This window comes from Bos mutus, chromosome 4 (assembly GCF_027580195.1).
Source record: "Bos mutus isolate GX-2022 chromosome 4, NWIPB_WYAK_1.1, whole genome shotgun sequence".
Taxonomy (NCBI): domain Eukaryota; kingdom Metazoa; phylum Chordata; class Mammalia; order Artiodactyla; family Bovidae; genus Bos; species Bos mutus.
The window spans coordinates 9391843-9408843 of record NC_091620.1 but is presented as its reverse complement, the minus strand read 5'-3'; the positions used below and the strand labels follow the sequence as shown (position 1 = coordinate 9408843).

Genomic DNA, 17001 nt, shown 5'->3' with positions numbered 1-17001 from the left:
GCCAGGCCTATACACATGTTATTAAACTGCAGGAGCTAAGAGCTCTGGTAATACACATTAACCTTTTATTGAATATACGATTTTATTTATCGTTTATCGTTATACATGTCAGTTAAGGCATAAGAGATAATGGTACTGTTTCCTATAGAAGTTCCTATAGATGTCACTCCTTACACTATGCAGGGTCCATAAATTACGTAAAGTTCATAAATATGATTTCAACCTATAGAATTTACATGCTGTATTCAAAAACATTATCCCTGTTTAAGAGAACTGTCACTATTAAACAGAATTCAGCATTAAAAAAAAAAAAAACTTTAAAAAAATTACCAAGTCTAATTAGACCACAAAGTATCAACAGAACTGTACAATGTCACTCTGCCCTCACTGTTCTGAGCCTGGCCTCAAAACACTGACAATATTCTTAAAGGGAAAATAAGAAAGTTACCGCTTAAAAATAATTCTTATGTTTCTGATCAACCTGGCACTGTAAACTCATACCTAAGATACACAATCTGCTCAAAACTCAATTATACATAAAATATAAGCTAAGGAATTAAAAAGAAATAGTTAGCTCAAAATTGACAACATCATCTCTGTGGACAAGAAATGCAAACAAGTCGAGCCAGAGTGTGTGTCCAGGGAGCTTTGGGTGGACAAGCAGGCAAAGGCAGGCAGGATTTGGCCCATGTAGAGCTAGAGACTTAGCACGCTCCACTGGACAGGTGAGATGACAGAAATCCTTTAAAGGCTGCAAGCACAGGACCAAACCAAGCTCCAGACCCACACTGGTAGGCTACTGGCCTCATCAAATCCTTATCCTCCATTTATGCCCCAGTGGAGCGACTTGGTCAACGACTTATCTTAAATACCATTGGGTTCACCAATGAAAAATTACCTCTAACATCTTCTATTCTAATTAATGCACCCACTGCTGCATATTGAGAGAGCACTATCTGACGCACTGGTTGCCTCTGGAGTATAGAGTCTTGATTAGGGTCTTTCAAATGTTAACTAACTACCCCCAGAGTGTGCATTCCTGATTAAGGTACTTCAAAACTGTTAACTAAGCACCCCTAAGGTGCAGATTAAATTACTTTAAAGAAAACTACAGACAATATAACACCCCACTCCTGAAAGGAGGCTGCCAAAAGCTGTTGACAGCTGCTGCTACTAGGGGCAATCATTTCCAAGGAGCCAGGAGATTTTACAGCCTCAGCATACGGATAGTTTCAATTCAGAGGTGAAGATGGAACCCCACACTGCATTCAGTTCTGAAAACACAATGAATATACATTGATCCTTCCATAGTGAAAGTGGGCTGAGGGGAAAATGATGGTATGTTTGGAGAGAACATAGAATGGAGTACTCTATTTGGATAAAAAACAAAACTAACATCTGTTGAATCAATTTCATTGATGATATAATGCACTCAGTTTAGTTCAGTCACTCCGTCATGTCTGACTCTTTGCAACCCCACGGACTGCAGCACGCCAGGCCTCCCTGTCCATCACCAACTGCCGGAGTTTATTCAAACTCATGTCCATCAAGTCGGTGGATGCCATCCAACCATCTCATCCTCTGTCGTCCCGTTCGCCCCCTACCTGGAATCTTTCCCAGCATCAGGGTCATTTCAAATGAGCCAGTTCTTCCCATCAGGTGGCCAAAGTATTAGAGTTTCAGCTTCAGGATCAGTCCTTCCAATGAATATTCAGGACTGATTTCCTTTAAGATGGACTGGTTGGATCTCCTTGCAGTCCAAGGGACTCTCAGGAGTCTTCTCCAACACCACAGTTCAAAAGCATCAGTTCTTCAGTGCTCAGCTTTCTTTATAGTCCAATTCTCACATCCATACATAACTACTAAAAAAACCATAGCTTTGACTATGGATCTTTGTGGGCAAAGTAATGTCTCTGCTTTTAATATGCTGTCTAAGTTGGTTATAACTTTTCTTGCAAGTAGCAAGTGTCTTTTAATTTCATGGCTGCAGTCACTTTTGGACTTTCTGCAGTAATTTTGGAGCCCCAGAAAAATAAAGTCTCTCACTGTTTCCCCGTCAATTTGACGCGAAATGATGGGACCAGATGCCATGATCTTAGTTTTCTGAATGAGCTTTAAGCCAACTTTTTCACTCTCCTCTTTCACTTTCATCAAGAGGCTCTTTAGTTCTTCACTTTCTGCCATAAGGGTGGTGTCATCTGCATATCTGAGGTTACTGATATTTCTCCCAGCAATCTTGATTCCAACTTGTGCTTCCTCCAGCCCAGCATTTCTCATGATGTACTCTGCATATAAGTTAAATAAGCAGGGTGACAATATACAGCCTTGAGGTACTCCTTCCCCTATTTGGAACCAGTCTGTTGTTCCATGTCCAGTTCTAACTGTTGCTTCCTGACCTCCATACAGATTTCTCAGGAGGCAGGTCAGGTGGTCTGGTATTCCCATCTCTTTAAGAATTTTCCAGTTTGTTGATCCACACAGTCAAAGGCTTTGGCATAGTCAATAAAGCAGAAGTAAGTGCACATTATATTACCTAGAGCAAAAAGGATGCCCCTTTGTAGGGCAAAGAGTAGCAATCAATGAAGAAGAGGCTACTAGAAATATAACAGGGATACAGGATAAGAGACAAGGAACAGATGAATAAATTGATTGTTTATATTAATACTCACTAAACTTCATTAGGCAACAGTCTGTTGTTCATGTATGATTTTGTAAGTTCAATTGCCCACAGAGATAGAATGATATAGTAGAAAGAACAAAAGCTTGGCATCACTTTAGATTAAATTATCATGTCTAGTTGCGTGTTCTCTCAATTTCTTCAAATGTGAAGAGAAGATAACATTATCAAGAGAACTGTGCCTATTAAATGAGATAATATGAACATCAAGGCGAACACCAAACATTTTTTTTTTTTTAATGCATTTTTAAAACCTCCAGTTTTACTAACACTTCAGGGTTCCTGTAGACAAGGATGGTGGCTTAGATCCCCTTTTCTCAACATTTCCTCCAGAAGCAAAACAGAACAATAACAATAAACAAAATTCATAAAAACCATGCTTTCAGGATAACTCGAAAGATAGAAATTGCCCCAAATTCAAAATAACTAGAAATAAAAATAAGAAGAAAAAAAAATCACCTAATGCCAGGAAGTGTTACATCATGCTCCACTCCCACCACTTCTTTGCCACAAGGCTTTGTTACAAGCAAAAGTATACTGTGAAAAACTATAATAAAGAAATTTAAAGAGTTAATGATGAACCTAAATGCCGAGCCTCCTTCCTCATGACCTTTGTCACGAGTGGAATGCCTCACAGTCCCTTGCCCAGTGATATCCTCTCTGGCAGCGAGGGCAAAGAGACCTAGGATTAATGGGCATCTAAAGATTTAGAATCAAAGGTTTAGAAAGACAAAGTCAACCCTAAGTTTCAAGACTAAAAAGGTATACAAGCAGATCACAGCTTGAACTATAGGGACTTAAAAGCAGACATAATTTGAAAGAGCAGTGTTTGAAACACATAGCCTCTGAGAGAGAAATGAGACAAAAAGAGATAAAAGCCCTTTGGCTATGGGATGATGAAGGGAGAAAAAAGCAAAAGGCAAACACGATTCAGAGAGCAAACAAGCTTACCCCACCACCAAAATAAAAAGTCCACTAAAGACGAGAGTGAAAAGTTGGCTTAAAACTCAACATTCAGAAAACGAAGATAATGGCATCTGGTCCCATCACCTCATGGCAAATACATGGGGAAACAATCAAAACAGTGAGAGACTTTATGTTTGGGGGGCTCCAAATCACTGCAGATGGTGACTGCAGCCATGAAATTAAAAGACACTCCTTGGAAGAAAAGCTATGACCAACCTAGACAGCATATTAAAAAGCAGAGACATTACTTTACCAACAAAGGTCTGTCTAGTCAAAGCTATGGTTTTTCCAGTAGTCATGTATGGATATGAGAGTTGGACTATAAAGAAAGCTGAGCGTCGAAGTATTGATGCTTTTGAACTGTGGTGTTAGAGAAGACTCTTGAGAGTCCCTTGGACTGCAAGGAGATCCAACCAGTCAACTTTAAAGGAAATCAGTCCTGAATATTCACCAGAAGCACTGATGCTGAAGCTGAAACTCTAGTACTTTGGCCACCTGATGCAAAGAACCGACTCATTGGAAAAGACCCTGATGCTGGGAAAGATTGAAGGTGGGAGGAGAAGGGGATGACAGAGGATGAGATGGTTGGATGGCATCACTGACACAATGGACATAAGTTGGTGATGGACATGGAAGCCTGGCATGCTGCTGCAGTCCATGGGGTCGCAAAGAGTCGGACACGACTGAGTGAGTGAACTGAACTGAAATAAAAGTATCTGCAGTTTGCTGTAATGACAGAAGAGGGAGCCAATGAGCTAGGAATCCTACAAACACACCCCCAATATCATTAAAAAAAAAATGAATAGAAAAAATAATGAACACATTCTTATGAGAGTATTACCAAAAAATCCAACATACGTTTAGAAGAAAATTTCATCCAATAAAACAGCATGAAGCACAAGAAATCTGAGTGATAACACTCTAGGTGGAATTAATATACTCACTCAAACAAGAATTTTGGAATATGAAAAACCACTTTGAGTCAAAAATCGAAAAATTATGACAGACACGGACAATCAAAAGCAAAGTGTGAAAGGAAAACTTACAAAACCCAGGAAAGAGAGGGAAGAAAAAAGACAATATTATCTCATACCTCAAGAATACAATACAAATAAGCAAGACAGAAAAGACTGAAAGCATTTATTCGAGAAAGGATATTGAGCAAATGCCGGGAACCAAAGTGGAGGATAAAAAGGAGAATAAAAAAAAGTAGTAGTAGAAATGAAAAGATGAAAGAGAGAGTAGTAGAAACGGAAAACAGCCAAAGAAAAATAGAGTGATAAAGAGGAAAAGTAAACAGAACATTTAAAATTGTAAACCAAGAAAACTTACAGAAGAAAAAAAAAAACCTGAATGCACAAAATGAAACAGCAGCCCATTGGGTATCTTGGAAAATTAATACTAAAGAAATCAAGACTCCAAGGCACATCCTACTAAATCTTTTCAGTTCCTAAGATTAAAAAGAAATCTGTAAGACCTAAGAATCAAGGAACTTTAACAAGGGGAAAAAAAAAAACTAAGGAATCTGAAATTTCAAAAAGCACTAAAAAGAAAAAAATGAAATAGTATTTTGTAAAAATAATAATAATAAAGTGTAACCTAAGGAACCTTTATCCCCAAGTCACCCTTTAAGTATCAAGGCTTTAGGAAAAAGAAATTAAAAGTTTTCAAATAAAGAAACTCTGCATCCATGACTCCTCAAGGAATTTTTTAGATAATGAACTTCATTCAACCAAGAAATGACTAGGAAACTTGAACAAAATGTCTAATTCATGAACGTTCGGAATATTTAAATGTAGGTTTAATATAAAAACAAAAGTTGTGGAAAACAACTACATGAAAGTAGCATGCTGTAAAAAAGTAAACATATGTAACTAAAAAAATGGCAGAAGAAAAAGAGGAAAGTGGAGTAAAGTTTATCATTTATTATGGAGGCAAAGGATGGAAACTAAAGTATACCAATAAAAATGGAGAAATCCAAGAGTAAAGGTTTAACCAAACCAAAAAAAAAAAAACACAGCTAAGAGCATTTTCTTAAAAGTATACATTAAAAGACAATCAATGGCAGGGGGGGGACTTCCTAGACAAAAAATTTCTATATAAGTAAAATAAAAGAACACATATCTTAGAAAGAAACATAGCATACATAATACACATATTTACAAAATACTATGATACAGTTGTGACTGAAGACATCAGTCATATCAATATATATCGATGGATTCAACTCATCTATTAAAAAAAAAGGTTTTAATTCAGCTTACAAAGCAAGGCCAAACTATATATGCTATACACATACTAAAGCCAATTTATTTAGAAAGGCTAAAAATATAGAATGAACAGTTCAGTTCAGTCGTTCAGTTGTGTCCGACTCTACGACCCCATGGACCGCAGTACGCCAGGCCTCCCTCTCCATCATCAACTCCCGGAGTTCACTCAAACTCATGTCCCTCAAGTCAGTGATGCCATCCAACCACCTCATCCTCTGTCGTCCCCTTCTCCCCCAACCTTGAATCTTTCCCAGCATCAAGGTTGTTTCAAATGAGCCAGTTCTTCCCATCAGATAGCCAAAGTATTGGAGTTTCAATTCAGCATCAGTCCTTCCAATGAATATTCAGGACTGCATTCCTTTGGGGTGGACTGATTGGATCTCCTTGCAGGCCAAGGGGCTCTCAAGAGTCTTCTCCAACACAACAGTTCAAAAGCATCAATTCTTCAGAGCTCAGCTTTCTTTATAGTCCAACTCTCACACCCATACGTGACTACTGGCAAAACCATAGCCTTGACTAGATGGACCTTTGTTAGCAAAGTAATGTCTCTGCTTTTAATATGCTGTCTAGGTTGGTCATAACTTTTCTTCCAAGGAGCAAGTGTCTTTTAATTTCATGGCTGCAGTCACCATCTGCAGTGATTTTGGAGCCCAAAAAAATGAAGTCTGACACTGTTTCCATTGCCTCCCCATCTATTTGCCATGTAGTGATGGAATCAGATGCCATGATCTTAGTTTCCCGAATGCTGAGCTTTAAGCCAACATTTTCACTCTGCTCTTTCACTTTTATCAAGAGGCTCTTTAGTTCCTTTTCACTTTCTGCCATAAGGGTGGTGTCATCTGCGTATCTGAGGTTATTGAGATTTCTCCCAGCAGTCTTGATTCCAGCTTGTGCTCAATCCAGTCCAGCGTTTCTCACGATGTACTCTGCATATAAGTTAAATAAGCAGGGTGACAATATACAGCGTTGAGGTACTCCTTCCCCTATTTGGAACCAGTCTGTTGTTCCATGTTCAGTTCTAACTGTTGCTTCTTGACTTGTATTCAGATTTTTCAGGAGGCAGGTCAGGTGGTCTGGTATTCCCATCTCTTTAACAATTCTCTTTAAGAATTTTCCACATTTGAATGAAATTTCCACAGTCAATAAGCATTAATCACATCAATGAAGGGCATTTTTTAATGCCAAAAAGCACAATTCACAAATGAAACAACACACGACTATTCACATACCAAAAAATAGCAATCACCATTTTTAAACAAAAACTACAGGTGAGTCAAAGAGACACAGAAGAAAAACACTAAAAATAAAAATGGAGATAGACAAACAACATAATGAGAATTTCACAAATATACATCAAACTCCTCATCTAATAGAGAAAATGCATCTTCCTCTCAAGTACCCCTGGAATATTCAAAAAAAAAAAAAAAAACCATAATATATTAAGTCACAAAGAAAATGTAAGTTCTATAAAGTAAAAATATTACAAGCAACATTCTCAATTCAACACAACAAAGCTAGAAAATATTAAACACACACACACACACAAAAGACCCTTTCATCTTTAAAATTCTTTTACTAAAAACACTTGGATCAAAGGAGAAATAAAAACTGAAATAAGACAATCTTTGTAAATGATATGTATCTATGGCATACATTTAAAGTAGTAATGAGAGAAAATTTTCTATCACTAAATACTTTTATCAGTAAAAAATGAAAGAATTAAAATGCATGATTTCAGTTTCTAGTGCAGGAAAAGAATAAACCAAGTGAAAGGATGAAGAAGGAAAGAATAAAAACATAAAGGAATGAGGTAGAGAACAAAAAAACAGACCTAATCAATACATCAAAATTCTTGTTATTTCTTGGGAGAAAAAACGAACACCAAAGACAAACCATTAGCTACTTTGATCAAGAAGAAAAGGGAAACAGCATAATTAGATGACATAAAGGAAACAAAAGAATTTTAAAACAGTAAGAAAATACTTTATAGACATCTATATAAATGAGTTCAGTTTAGTCACTCAGTTGTGTCCAACTCTTTGCAACCCCATGGACTGCAGCACACCAGGCTTCTTTGTCTATCACCAACTCCTGGAGCTTGCTCAAACTCATCTCCATCAAGTCGGTGATGCCATTATTCTATATACATTATTCTATATAAATAAAATTGAATAAATGAAATCAATAATTGCCTAGGGAGATACAGATTATTAAAACTGACTCCAATAGAAACAAAGTTTAAACAGAACAATTTGCACTGATGAAACAAAATTACTGAACAAAAAGTAAATGTATTAAAACATACCATATCCAAAAGGTTTCATAGAGAAATTCCTAAATCTTCAAACACCAGATACTCCCAGAGCTCCATAGACTTTTCAGAGCATTGAAAAATGAAAGAGAATGTCCTAATTCCTTTTATGCAGCAAATTATCACATTAAAACCAAAATCTAGTACGATTTGGACCACAGGACACTATTACTCATGAACATGATGTGAAAATCCTAAATAAAATATTAGCAGACAGAATTCAAGACTACATTGAGAAAATAATACAGTATGATCAAGAGCAATTTATCCTAGTAATGAAAAATTGGTTCAATATTAAGAAATCCATTAATGGATATTAATAGATTAAAAATAAAATTTAAAAATAGATAAAGACAAACAAGTTGGCACTCCATATCCATGAGTTTCACATCCAAATTCAGCCAACCATGGATAGAAAATAAATTCCAGAAAATTCCCAAAAGCAAAACTTGAACTTAGATGCATGCTGTCAACTATTTACATGGCACTTACACTATACATAGTATAAACATAACACATACGCACTGGGGAGCCAAAAGATACCTGTGACTGTCTTTACTATAGTGGTCTGGAACCAAACCCACAATATCTCTGAGGTATACCTGTATTTATATCCTGTAGCTTTTTCCTGTTTGATTTCATACTTTTACTATGTACATATAAGGGTATACATGTTGTACATATGTAAATGTAGATTACACGTATTGGGTTTCCCAGGTAACTTAGTGGTAAAGAATCTGCCTACCAATGCAGAAGATGCAGGAGATGTGGGTTCTACCCCTGGTCAGGAAAATCTCCTAGAGAAGGAAATGGCAACATACCCCAGTATTCTTGCTAAAAAAATTCCACGGACAATGCAGCATGGCAGGCTACACTGAGGTCATAAAGAGTCAGACACAATTTAGCGACTGAGATGGCATTGTTTCTATATATTGATTTGTATGTCTGTTTCTGTCACAGTGCCACACTGTTTTGATTACTGTAGCTTTGCAGTATTGCCTAAAGGCTAGGAAGATTATGCCTCCTGTTTTGTCCTTTCTTCTCAGGATTACTTTGGCAATTTTCAGTCCAGTTCAGTTCAGTTGCTCAGTAATGTCTGACTGAGTCTTTGCAACTTGGGGTCTATATATTTATATACATGTATATGTTATATATGGGACTTCCCTGGTGGCTCAGAGGTTAAAGCATCTGCCTGGAATGCAGGAGACCCAGGTTCGATCCCTGGGTTGGGAAGATCCCCTGGAGAAGGAAATGGCAACCCACTCCAGTACTCTTGCCTGGAGAATCCCATGGAGGAAGGAGCCTGGTGGGCTACAGTCCAAGGGGTCGCAAAGAGTCAGACACAACTGAGCAACTTCACTCACTCACTCATGTTATATATAGTATTTACATACATTATTTAATACAGTTTATATATTAAAAATTAATATATTTTTAATAAACTTTGGTCTTGTTTCATTTTTCTATTTAGAAACATTTGAACTATTAGTTCTATTCTGTCTCCTTTGTATATATTCCTCAACTCTACTTCTGATCAATCATAGAAATCAAAGATACTTATTAAGAGCAAATGCACGGATACCTCAGAAACAGTTATATTTAAAAATACCAAGGGAGATCATATCATAAGGACAGAAGTAAAACAAAAGATGTCAAGATTTGTCAATCGGATCTACACTATTCTAAAAGTGACATTTGATTTCCAAAAAGAGGAGCTTCATCTCCTTTTATATCAGGATTCATAGCTCCCAACCCACATAGGGAATTTTTAAAATATCGAACCCCAAATTCTTGAGACAAATATCAAGTCTCAGAACAAGATTTGATGAAATAAAACACACATCAAGAAAACAGCAGCAAAAGAAGAAAAAATAATTTCATTTGTGCTCTCTTTACGTTTTATTGCTTAACCTATGCTGGTACCAGAAAAAAAGGGAGAGAAAAGTCCAGTTTCATTATAGCTATATTCACAGCAATCCCAGCAGGAGTGTGAATAAAATGAATAAAGAAGCCACAAATGAAATGCCTGTGTACCTTGCGAATAATTGCTCAGTCAGAACGTTCCAAAGGCAATTTGCCAAAGAAAAAGACATACTGAGAATCCAAAAGCTTAAACCAACTTTTTACTATAATTATTGGCTTTTCTCCATACTTTGTCCATGCTTCTACCTAAGTTATAGTTGAATGACTACATCTATATTAGACATTAGTTTCCCTGTACATTATAAAATACTGTGACTGATGAGAATAATCGGGGAAAAAATGCTTGCAAAATACATCCTTTACGTATTTAGAGTGAGGACAGCAAGAGGCCAGTCTCCAGCAAATACTTTTTTGGTTGAACCTGGACCAATCACTCAGCATCCCTGAATTCACTTCCATATTCGTAAAATGACAATTGATTTTTCGTGTTATTTTAAAAATAAAACTTGATTAACTAGAGAGTATAAGCAGTTTTTCATATATTGACTAATATAGCTGTCTCTTTAAGCAAACTGCCTGCTCATATTTTTGCTTATTTTTCTACTTGCTTATCTTATCAATTTATAGGGATTCTTTATATATTCTTGATATTTTAACATCCGTCAGATAAACGCCCATCTTTCCATGTGTATAGACTCTTCTGTGAATTGCCCATTTGCCCAGTTCTTTACTATGCCATTGCTTTTCTTCATGATTACACATGAAAATTAAGTCAATGCTAATCATTTTTCTCTTTACATGTTGCTTGCTTCTGCCAATCTTTGCCTGGAATTTGCATCTTATAATTAAAGATTTTATTTTTAATTAGATGATACACAGACATAGATAATTCCATACAATTTTATGATAACTTAAATATCTGGCAATACACTTAAGAGTACTGGAATGGGGTGCCATTGCCTTCTGTGTTAAATATGACATAAATACAATAATCATAATGACAGTAACACTACCTGCCCCAACTACCTCTTAGGACTGCTGCATCAGTTGAATGATGTATAGTTTCTTACTAACAGTAACATGTAAACTATGATAGAATACCTCTCACATAAAAGTCACTCACAACTCTATCTCTAAATAAGACATTTGAAAAATGACTCATTCACAAGCCAACAAAATTCTCATTTAATTAATAATAATCCGAAAGTTCTCAGAAATCACCTGCAAGTTTAATTTATGGCACCCCAATGGGAGATGAAATTCTACCCAGGGATTCCCTATTGCAACTTCCTCTATAGAAATGTCAGCTCTAATGGATTACACCCTCAATCCTACTATTTCACAAGATGAGAAAGGAGCTTTAAGAGCCTATGTTAAATTCCCTGCTGAAAAAGACTATTACTTTCTAGGCTGACTTGCAGAGCACTTCACAAATAGACTCTCAGGACTTTGTCCATTATTTAGAATAAGACAAAGTTTCTGTCCTTTATTATAGTATATTTCATCAGCCCCACACTTTCACATGTACTTATTAGAAACATTTTATGTAGTTCTCTACATAATTCACATTTTTCTCATTTATATAATCCCCTTTAATAATGTGACCCAGATTAATATCGTCCTAAAAACGAGAACTGCAAAGACTTCACACATCATTTCAAGAAAGTCAAATTTTTATATATTGGCTCCTAAAAATAACTTGGGTCAGAAAGTAAGTACTTGCAGATTGTGACAAGTAGAATGGGCCCTGAAAGATTGTTGTTGTTTAGTCACTAAGTCATGTCTGACACTTTTGCAACCCCACGGACTGTAGCCCACCAGGCTCCTCTGTCCATTGGATTTCCCAGATAAGAATACTGGCTCTAGAGGGTTGTCATTTCCTTCTTCAGGGAATCTTCCTGATTCAGGGATCGGAGCCCCATCTCCTGCACTGGCAGGCGGATTCTGTACCACTGAGCCACTACCAGGGAAGCCCATGAAAGATATTCATGAACTAATCCCCAGAATCTGTGAGTATGTTACTTTACATGACAAAGGAGACTCTACACGTGATTAAGGTTAAGGATATTGAGACAAAAAAAAGAGCTTGGATTATCCAGGTGGGAATCAATTTAATCACATAGTCCCTCAGGAGAGGAAGAAGGAAGCAGAAGAGTGGGTCAGAGAGGTATAAGGTGAGAAGAATGTGACCCACTGTCCCTGGCTGTGAAGATGGAGAAAGGGAGCCTGCCACAAGTCAAGGAAAGCAAGAGCCTCTAAGAGCATGTAAAGGCAAGGAAATGGAAATGGATTCTCCTACAGAACTTCTGGTAGGGACACAGCCCTGTCCCTAACCTTCCTTTTAGCCCAATGAGACCCATACTGGACTTTAACTACAAAACTGTAGGATGATACATGTTTCCTGTGGTAATCCGTTGCAGCAGTGACAGAAACCTAGTATCTAGTTTATCTGCAGGAAAACTGTGCATGTTTTGGAACCCAGCTCCTGATGTGAGATCACAGGCGCCACTGTGTGTCAGCTGCGTCAACTCACATCTACCATTAACCATCCTCAGTCTCGCTTTTCTCACCTGTAAAATGGGGCTAACAGTGCCTCTCTCCTAGAATCATCAAAGGACTTCATGAGTTAATTCATGTAAAGCACTTATTTCTACTGTTTCACAGATAGAATGCATACTAAGCACTTGTTAACTACTGTTACTATTGACTTTAATCAATAACTACCTTTTTCAGTCACCCCCCAGAAAAATCAAGAGATCAGTCTTCCGAACAGAAAAGGAAATGAGCCCTTCTAAGAAGAAAGTTTTGTGGCCAGATCTACAAGCGTCTTCATAATAGTCCCAAGCTCCACTAATCTATCACACAGTTCTTCCAGAGTCATTCCCAAAAACGAAGGGACAGATGGCTGAAGTCAAAGTGTCACTATGAGCTCTACTCGGTGATGAAGGCTAACTGCAGGGCCTGACAGAAAAAGTGCACAGAGAGGAAAAGCTGTCTCATTAAAAGTAATAGATGTTGCAGAATTAGCTTCCACTGAAATCTGCCATCACTGGCCTTTTCTCAGCTTGTTTGGTATTTATGTTTTTCATTTTCAAAACGCCTGCCCCATCATCTCTTCATGAACAATTAAAATTTTTATTTCACTTGGCCATTGACTCAGCAGTATTTACCTAAATAGATATAACCAAGCTAAGCGGCAATTCACATTATAAAGACACAAAGATCTAACAACTGGTAATTTCCACAAAAGGCAGGGGTAAAATATAAATCAAGAGTGTTTATATAAATGTTTATATAAATATAAATGTGTTTTCTGTATCATAATTCCACACTCCACAACAGCTCAAAGCAGTGTCAAAACTCACAGAACAGCGATACAGCAAAGAAAGGAGGAAAAAACAAAACCTTTTACTCCAGGAAGAAGTTTGAATACACAGCTTTGTAAACTGTCATCTATGTGTTTGGTTTTAAAAAAATGAGTAAAACTTACTATAAAACAATTTCTTACAGCAGAAATTAGGGCAACAATATAAATCAACTATAACTCAATAAAAATCTAAAATCAACCCACCTTAAAAAAGCAATTCTTATACTTTTCCTACAGTAAAAGCAATAAACTTCAAAATTCCAAGCTTAAATAATCCTAAAATTTAATTAAATTATATCTTATAAAGTAATTAAATACGCTTCAGCAACAGTATATTGTTAGGCTCTCAAAATGAACACTTTCAGTTAGTTGCACAAAATGCGTTGACTGAACTCAAATTATTTTTCCACCTTTTCATCATTTCAAGCTCTATAGGACTACAGAACTAGTAAGAAGTATGTTTTATCTGAAAAGTCAATAATAATAATATTGTTATTTCTTTAAAAGACATTATTATTTCTTTAATAGCATTTGTGAGGAGGTCATACCAAGGCAACTGTGGAAGAGCCCACAAAAAAAAAAAAAACAATCCAGTCACCATCTGCCCAGCCCAAGGCTGCAGGCAGGGCAGGTGTCTGCAGCAGCCCAGAAGCTCTGAGCCCAACTGAGATGAATTGAACCCTATGATGGGGCAGGTCTGAGCCACTCCAGAAGAATTCCCTTAAACTTTGCTTCCATAATCAAAAATACAACTTCCCTCCAGAACTTTAAATATTGGCAAAAATGGCTCTCCTTTGTCTCATTCAGTATCATATTAGGTAGGTCAAGAAGAAACAAGATTCAGTTCAGTTCAGTTGCTCAGTCGTGTCTGATTCTTTGCGACCCCATGAATTGCAGCACGCCAGGCCTCCCTGTCCATCACCAACTCCCAGAGTTCACTCAGACTCACGTCCATCGAGTCAGTGATACCATCCAGCCATCTCATCTTCTGTGGTCCCCTTCTCCTCCTGCCCCCAATCCCTCCCAGCATCAGAGTCTTTTCCAATGACTCAACTCTTTGCATCAGGTGGCCAAAGTACTGGACCTCAGCTTTAGCATCATTGCTTCCGATGAACACCCAGGGCTGATCTCCTCTAGAATGGACTGGATGGATCTCCTTGCAGTCCAAGGAACTCTCAAGAGTCTTCTCCAACACCACAGTTTAAAAGCATCAATTCTTCAGCGCTCAGCTTTCTTCACAGTCCAACTCTCACATCCATACATGACCACTGGAAAAACCATAGCCTTGACTAGACGGACCTTCGATGGCAAAGTAATGTCTCTGCTTTTCAATATGCTATCTAGGTTGGTCATAACTTTTCTTCCAAGGAGTAAGCGCCTTTAATTTCACGGCTGCAGTCACCATCTGCAGTGATTTTGGAGCCCAGAAAAATAAAGTCTGACACTGTTTCCACTGTTTCCCCATCTATTTCCCATGAAGTGATGAGACCAGATGCCATGATCTTCATTTTCTGAATGTTGAGCTTTAAGCCAACTTTTTCACTCTCCTCTTTCACTTTCATCAAGAGGCTTTTGAGTTCCTCTTCACTTTCTGCCATTAACGGTGGTGTCATCTGCATATCTGAGGTTACTGATATTTCTCCTGGCAATTTTGATTCCAGCTTGTGTTTCTTCCAGTCCAGCGTTTCTCATGATGTACTCTGCATAGAAGTTAAACAAGCAGGGTGACAATATACAGCCTTGACGTACTCCTTTTCCTATTTGGAACCAGTTTGTTGTTCCATGTCCGGTTCTAACTGTTGCTTCCTGACCTGCATATAGGTTTCTCAAGAGCAGGTCAGGTGGTCTGGTATTCCCATCTCTTTCAGAATTTTCCACAGTTTATTGTGATCCACACAGTCAAAGGCTTTGGCGTAGTCAATAAAGCAGAAATAGATTCGTTTGTGGATATGTCCTCAGAGTGCACTGAGTGTGTCCACACATGCACACACAGGTAGATGTGGAGAGGCCACTGGGAAAACACAAGGAATGTAGCTACAGAGCAGAGGTCACACACACAAAAGCTCTCATGGACCAGACGAGGAATGTGCTATGTGCAGCAGCTGGGTAAAAGCTAATAGGTTCAACAGGAGTTAGAGCAACACACACACACACAATCAAAAAGCATTCAACTTCAAAGAACTCAAATGGAATGCCCACCCTGGCCCAGACCCAGGAACTGCAGCCCATTAAAAAGCAGTTGAGTGGCTGAAGAATTAAATACTTACCACTGGAGCTTCCAGGAGTAGAATACTGAGAGGTATCAAGGAATTTCCGAGGTGTAGGAAGGTTGGTAACATCAAGCAGAGGGACAGGAGAAGCGTCCTTCACCAGGGAGCTGAAGGGGAAGAACAGTAGTAGTTACTCCCTCACCACTTTCTCCAAAATCTACTTACATCCAGGACATGCCCATCCTTTATTCCTTTCTTTCTGTCATGAACCCTCTTGACACTCTGATTTCAAGTATCCCCCAAGTCTATTTCATAAAGCAGTGATTGTCACAGACAAGTGAATAAAGATGCATTTTAAGGATTCCAAATATTTACATTTTTATCTTTTTAGTTCAATACTAGGTCAAGAAAATTAGTGGATATTCTGATGATCTGCATGACCACTTTATAACCAAATTATACCATGCAACCTCAGTACCTCTTTGTTTCTGTATTAAACTTATCACCAAAGGAAGAGCAAATACCTTATTGTGATAAATGAATGGAAGTTTAAATAGTCAAGTCCAGTGAAACTTGTGTTTTTCAAGCTGGAATTTTTATTTTTTTAAGATACACTCGGAATTCACTACGTTTAGTTTCCTTTAAAAAAAAAAAAGTTCATAAATTTCATCAAGCTGAGAATCACACCTATGAAAGATGGTTTAAGGAATCTCAAATAGGTTAATTCAGCATTTGATTGTCCATTTCACCTTTTCCAAAAAGGTCCAACGAGTCATCTTACTAACTTTAGCGTCTCCATATAAACACAATAATTTTAAGTGACACAAAGACTATAAAAAACAAATTTCAAGAGAAGTCCCATTTATAGACATCTGTTAAGTACAAGAATGTAGGCGGTGCCAAAGCAAAAGCACCGGTTGAAGAAACTGAATCATCTAATCACTCTGCATTTCCAACAGAAAAGCTTCTCTAACTCATGTTCCAAGGACAGACAGGTTAAAGCCATAGTTCTCGCCTCCTTCCAATTACAGTAACATCAGCAGTCACAGTGGCCATGGAAGCGATTCTCAAATGAACTGGGCAGGGAGAGCAGGCAGTGATGAGCAGGAACATGACTACACCTTCAAGGAAGCTTCCTCCAAGTGGAGAAAAAAAAAAATGTGTGGAAGTTGGAACATCGACGATAGTGACATCCCCACCTGCCTCCCACCACTCCTTTGAAACCAAAGGTATGTGTGTATTCTTAACCTAGGTATGTATGCATCCTTAAGCAAATT

General features: G+C 37.7%; 1 protein-coding gene and 1 non-coding gene across 3 annotated transcripts in view; one reads left to right on the top strand and one right to left on the bottom strand.

Moving 5' to 3' along the window:
• Positions 1-17001, bottom strand: part of EXOC4 (exocyst complex component 4) — an 803152-nt gene that overhangs the window by 721279 nt on the left and 64872 nt on the right. For both annotated transcript variants that reach the window (XM_070369027.1, XM_070369029.1), the window contains exon 5: positions 15782-15891. In XM_070369027.1, the coding sequence (XP_070225128.1) occupies positions 15782-15891 (110 nt within the window). The remainder of the gene's footprint in view (positions 1-15781; positions 15892-17001) is intronic.
• On the top strand, positions 9386-9457 carry TRNAS-GGA (transfer RNA serine (anticodon GGA)). The gene has a single exon. It is a non-coding gene; the product is annotated as a tRNA-Ser (tRNA).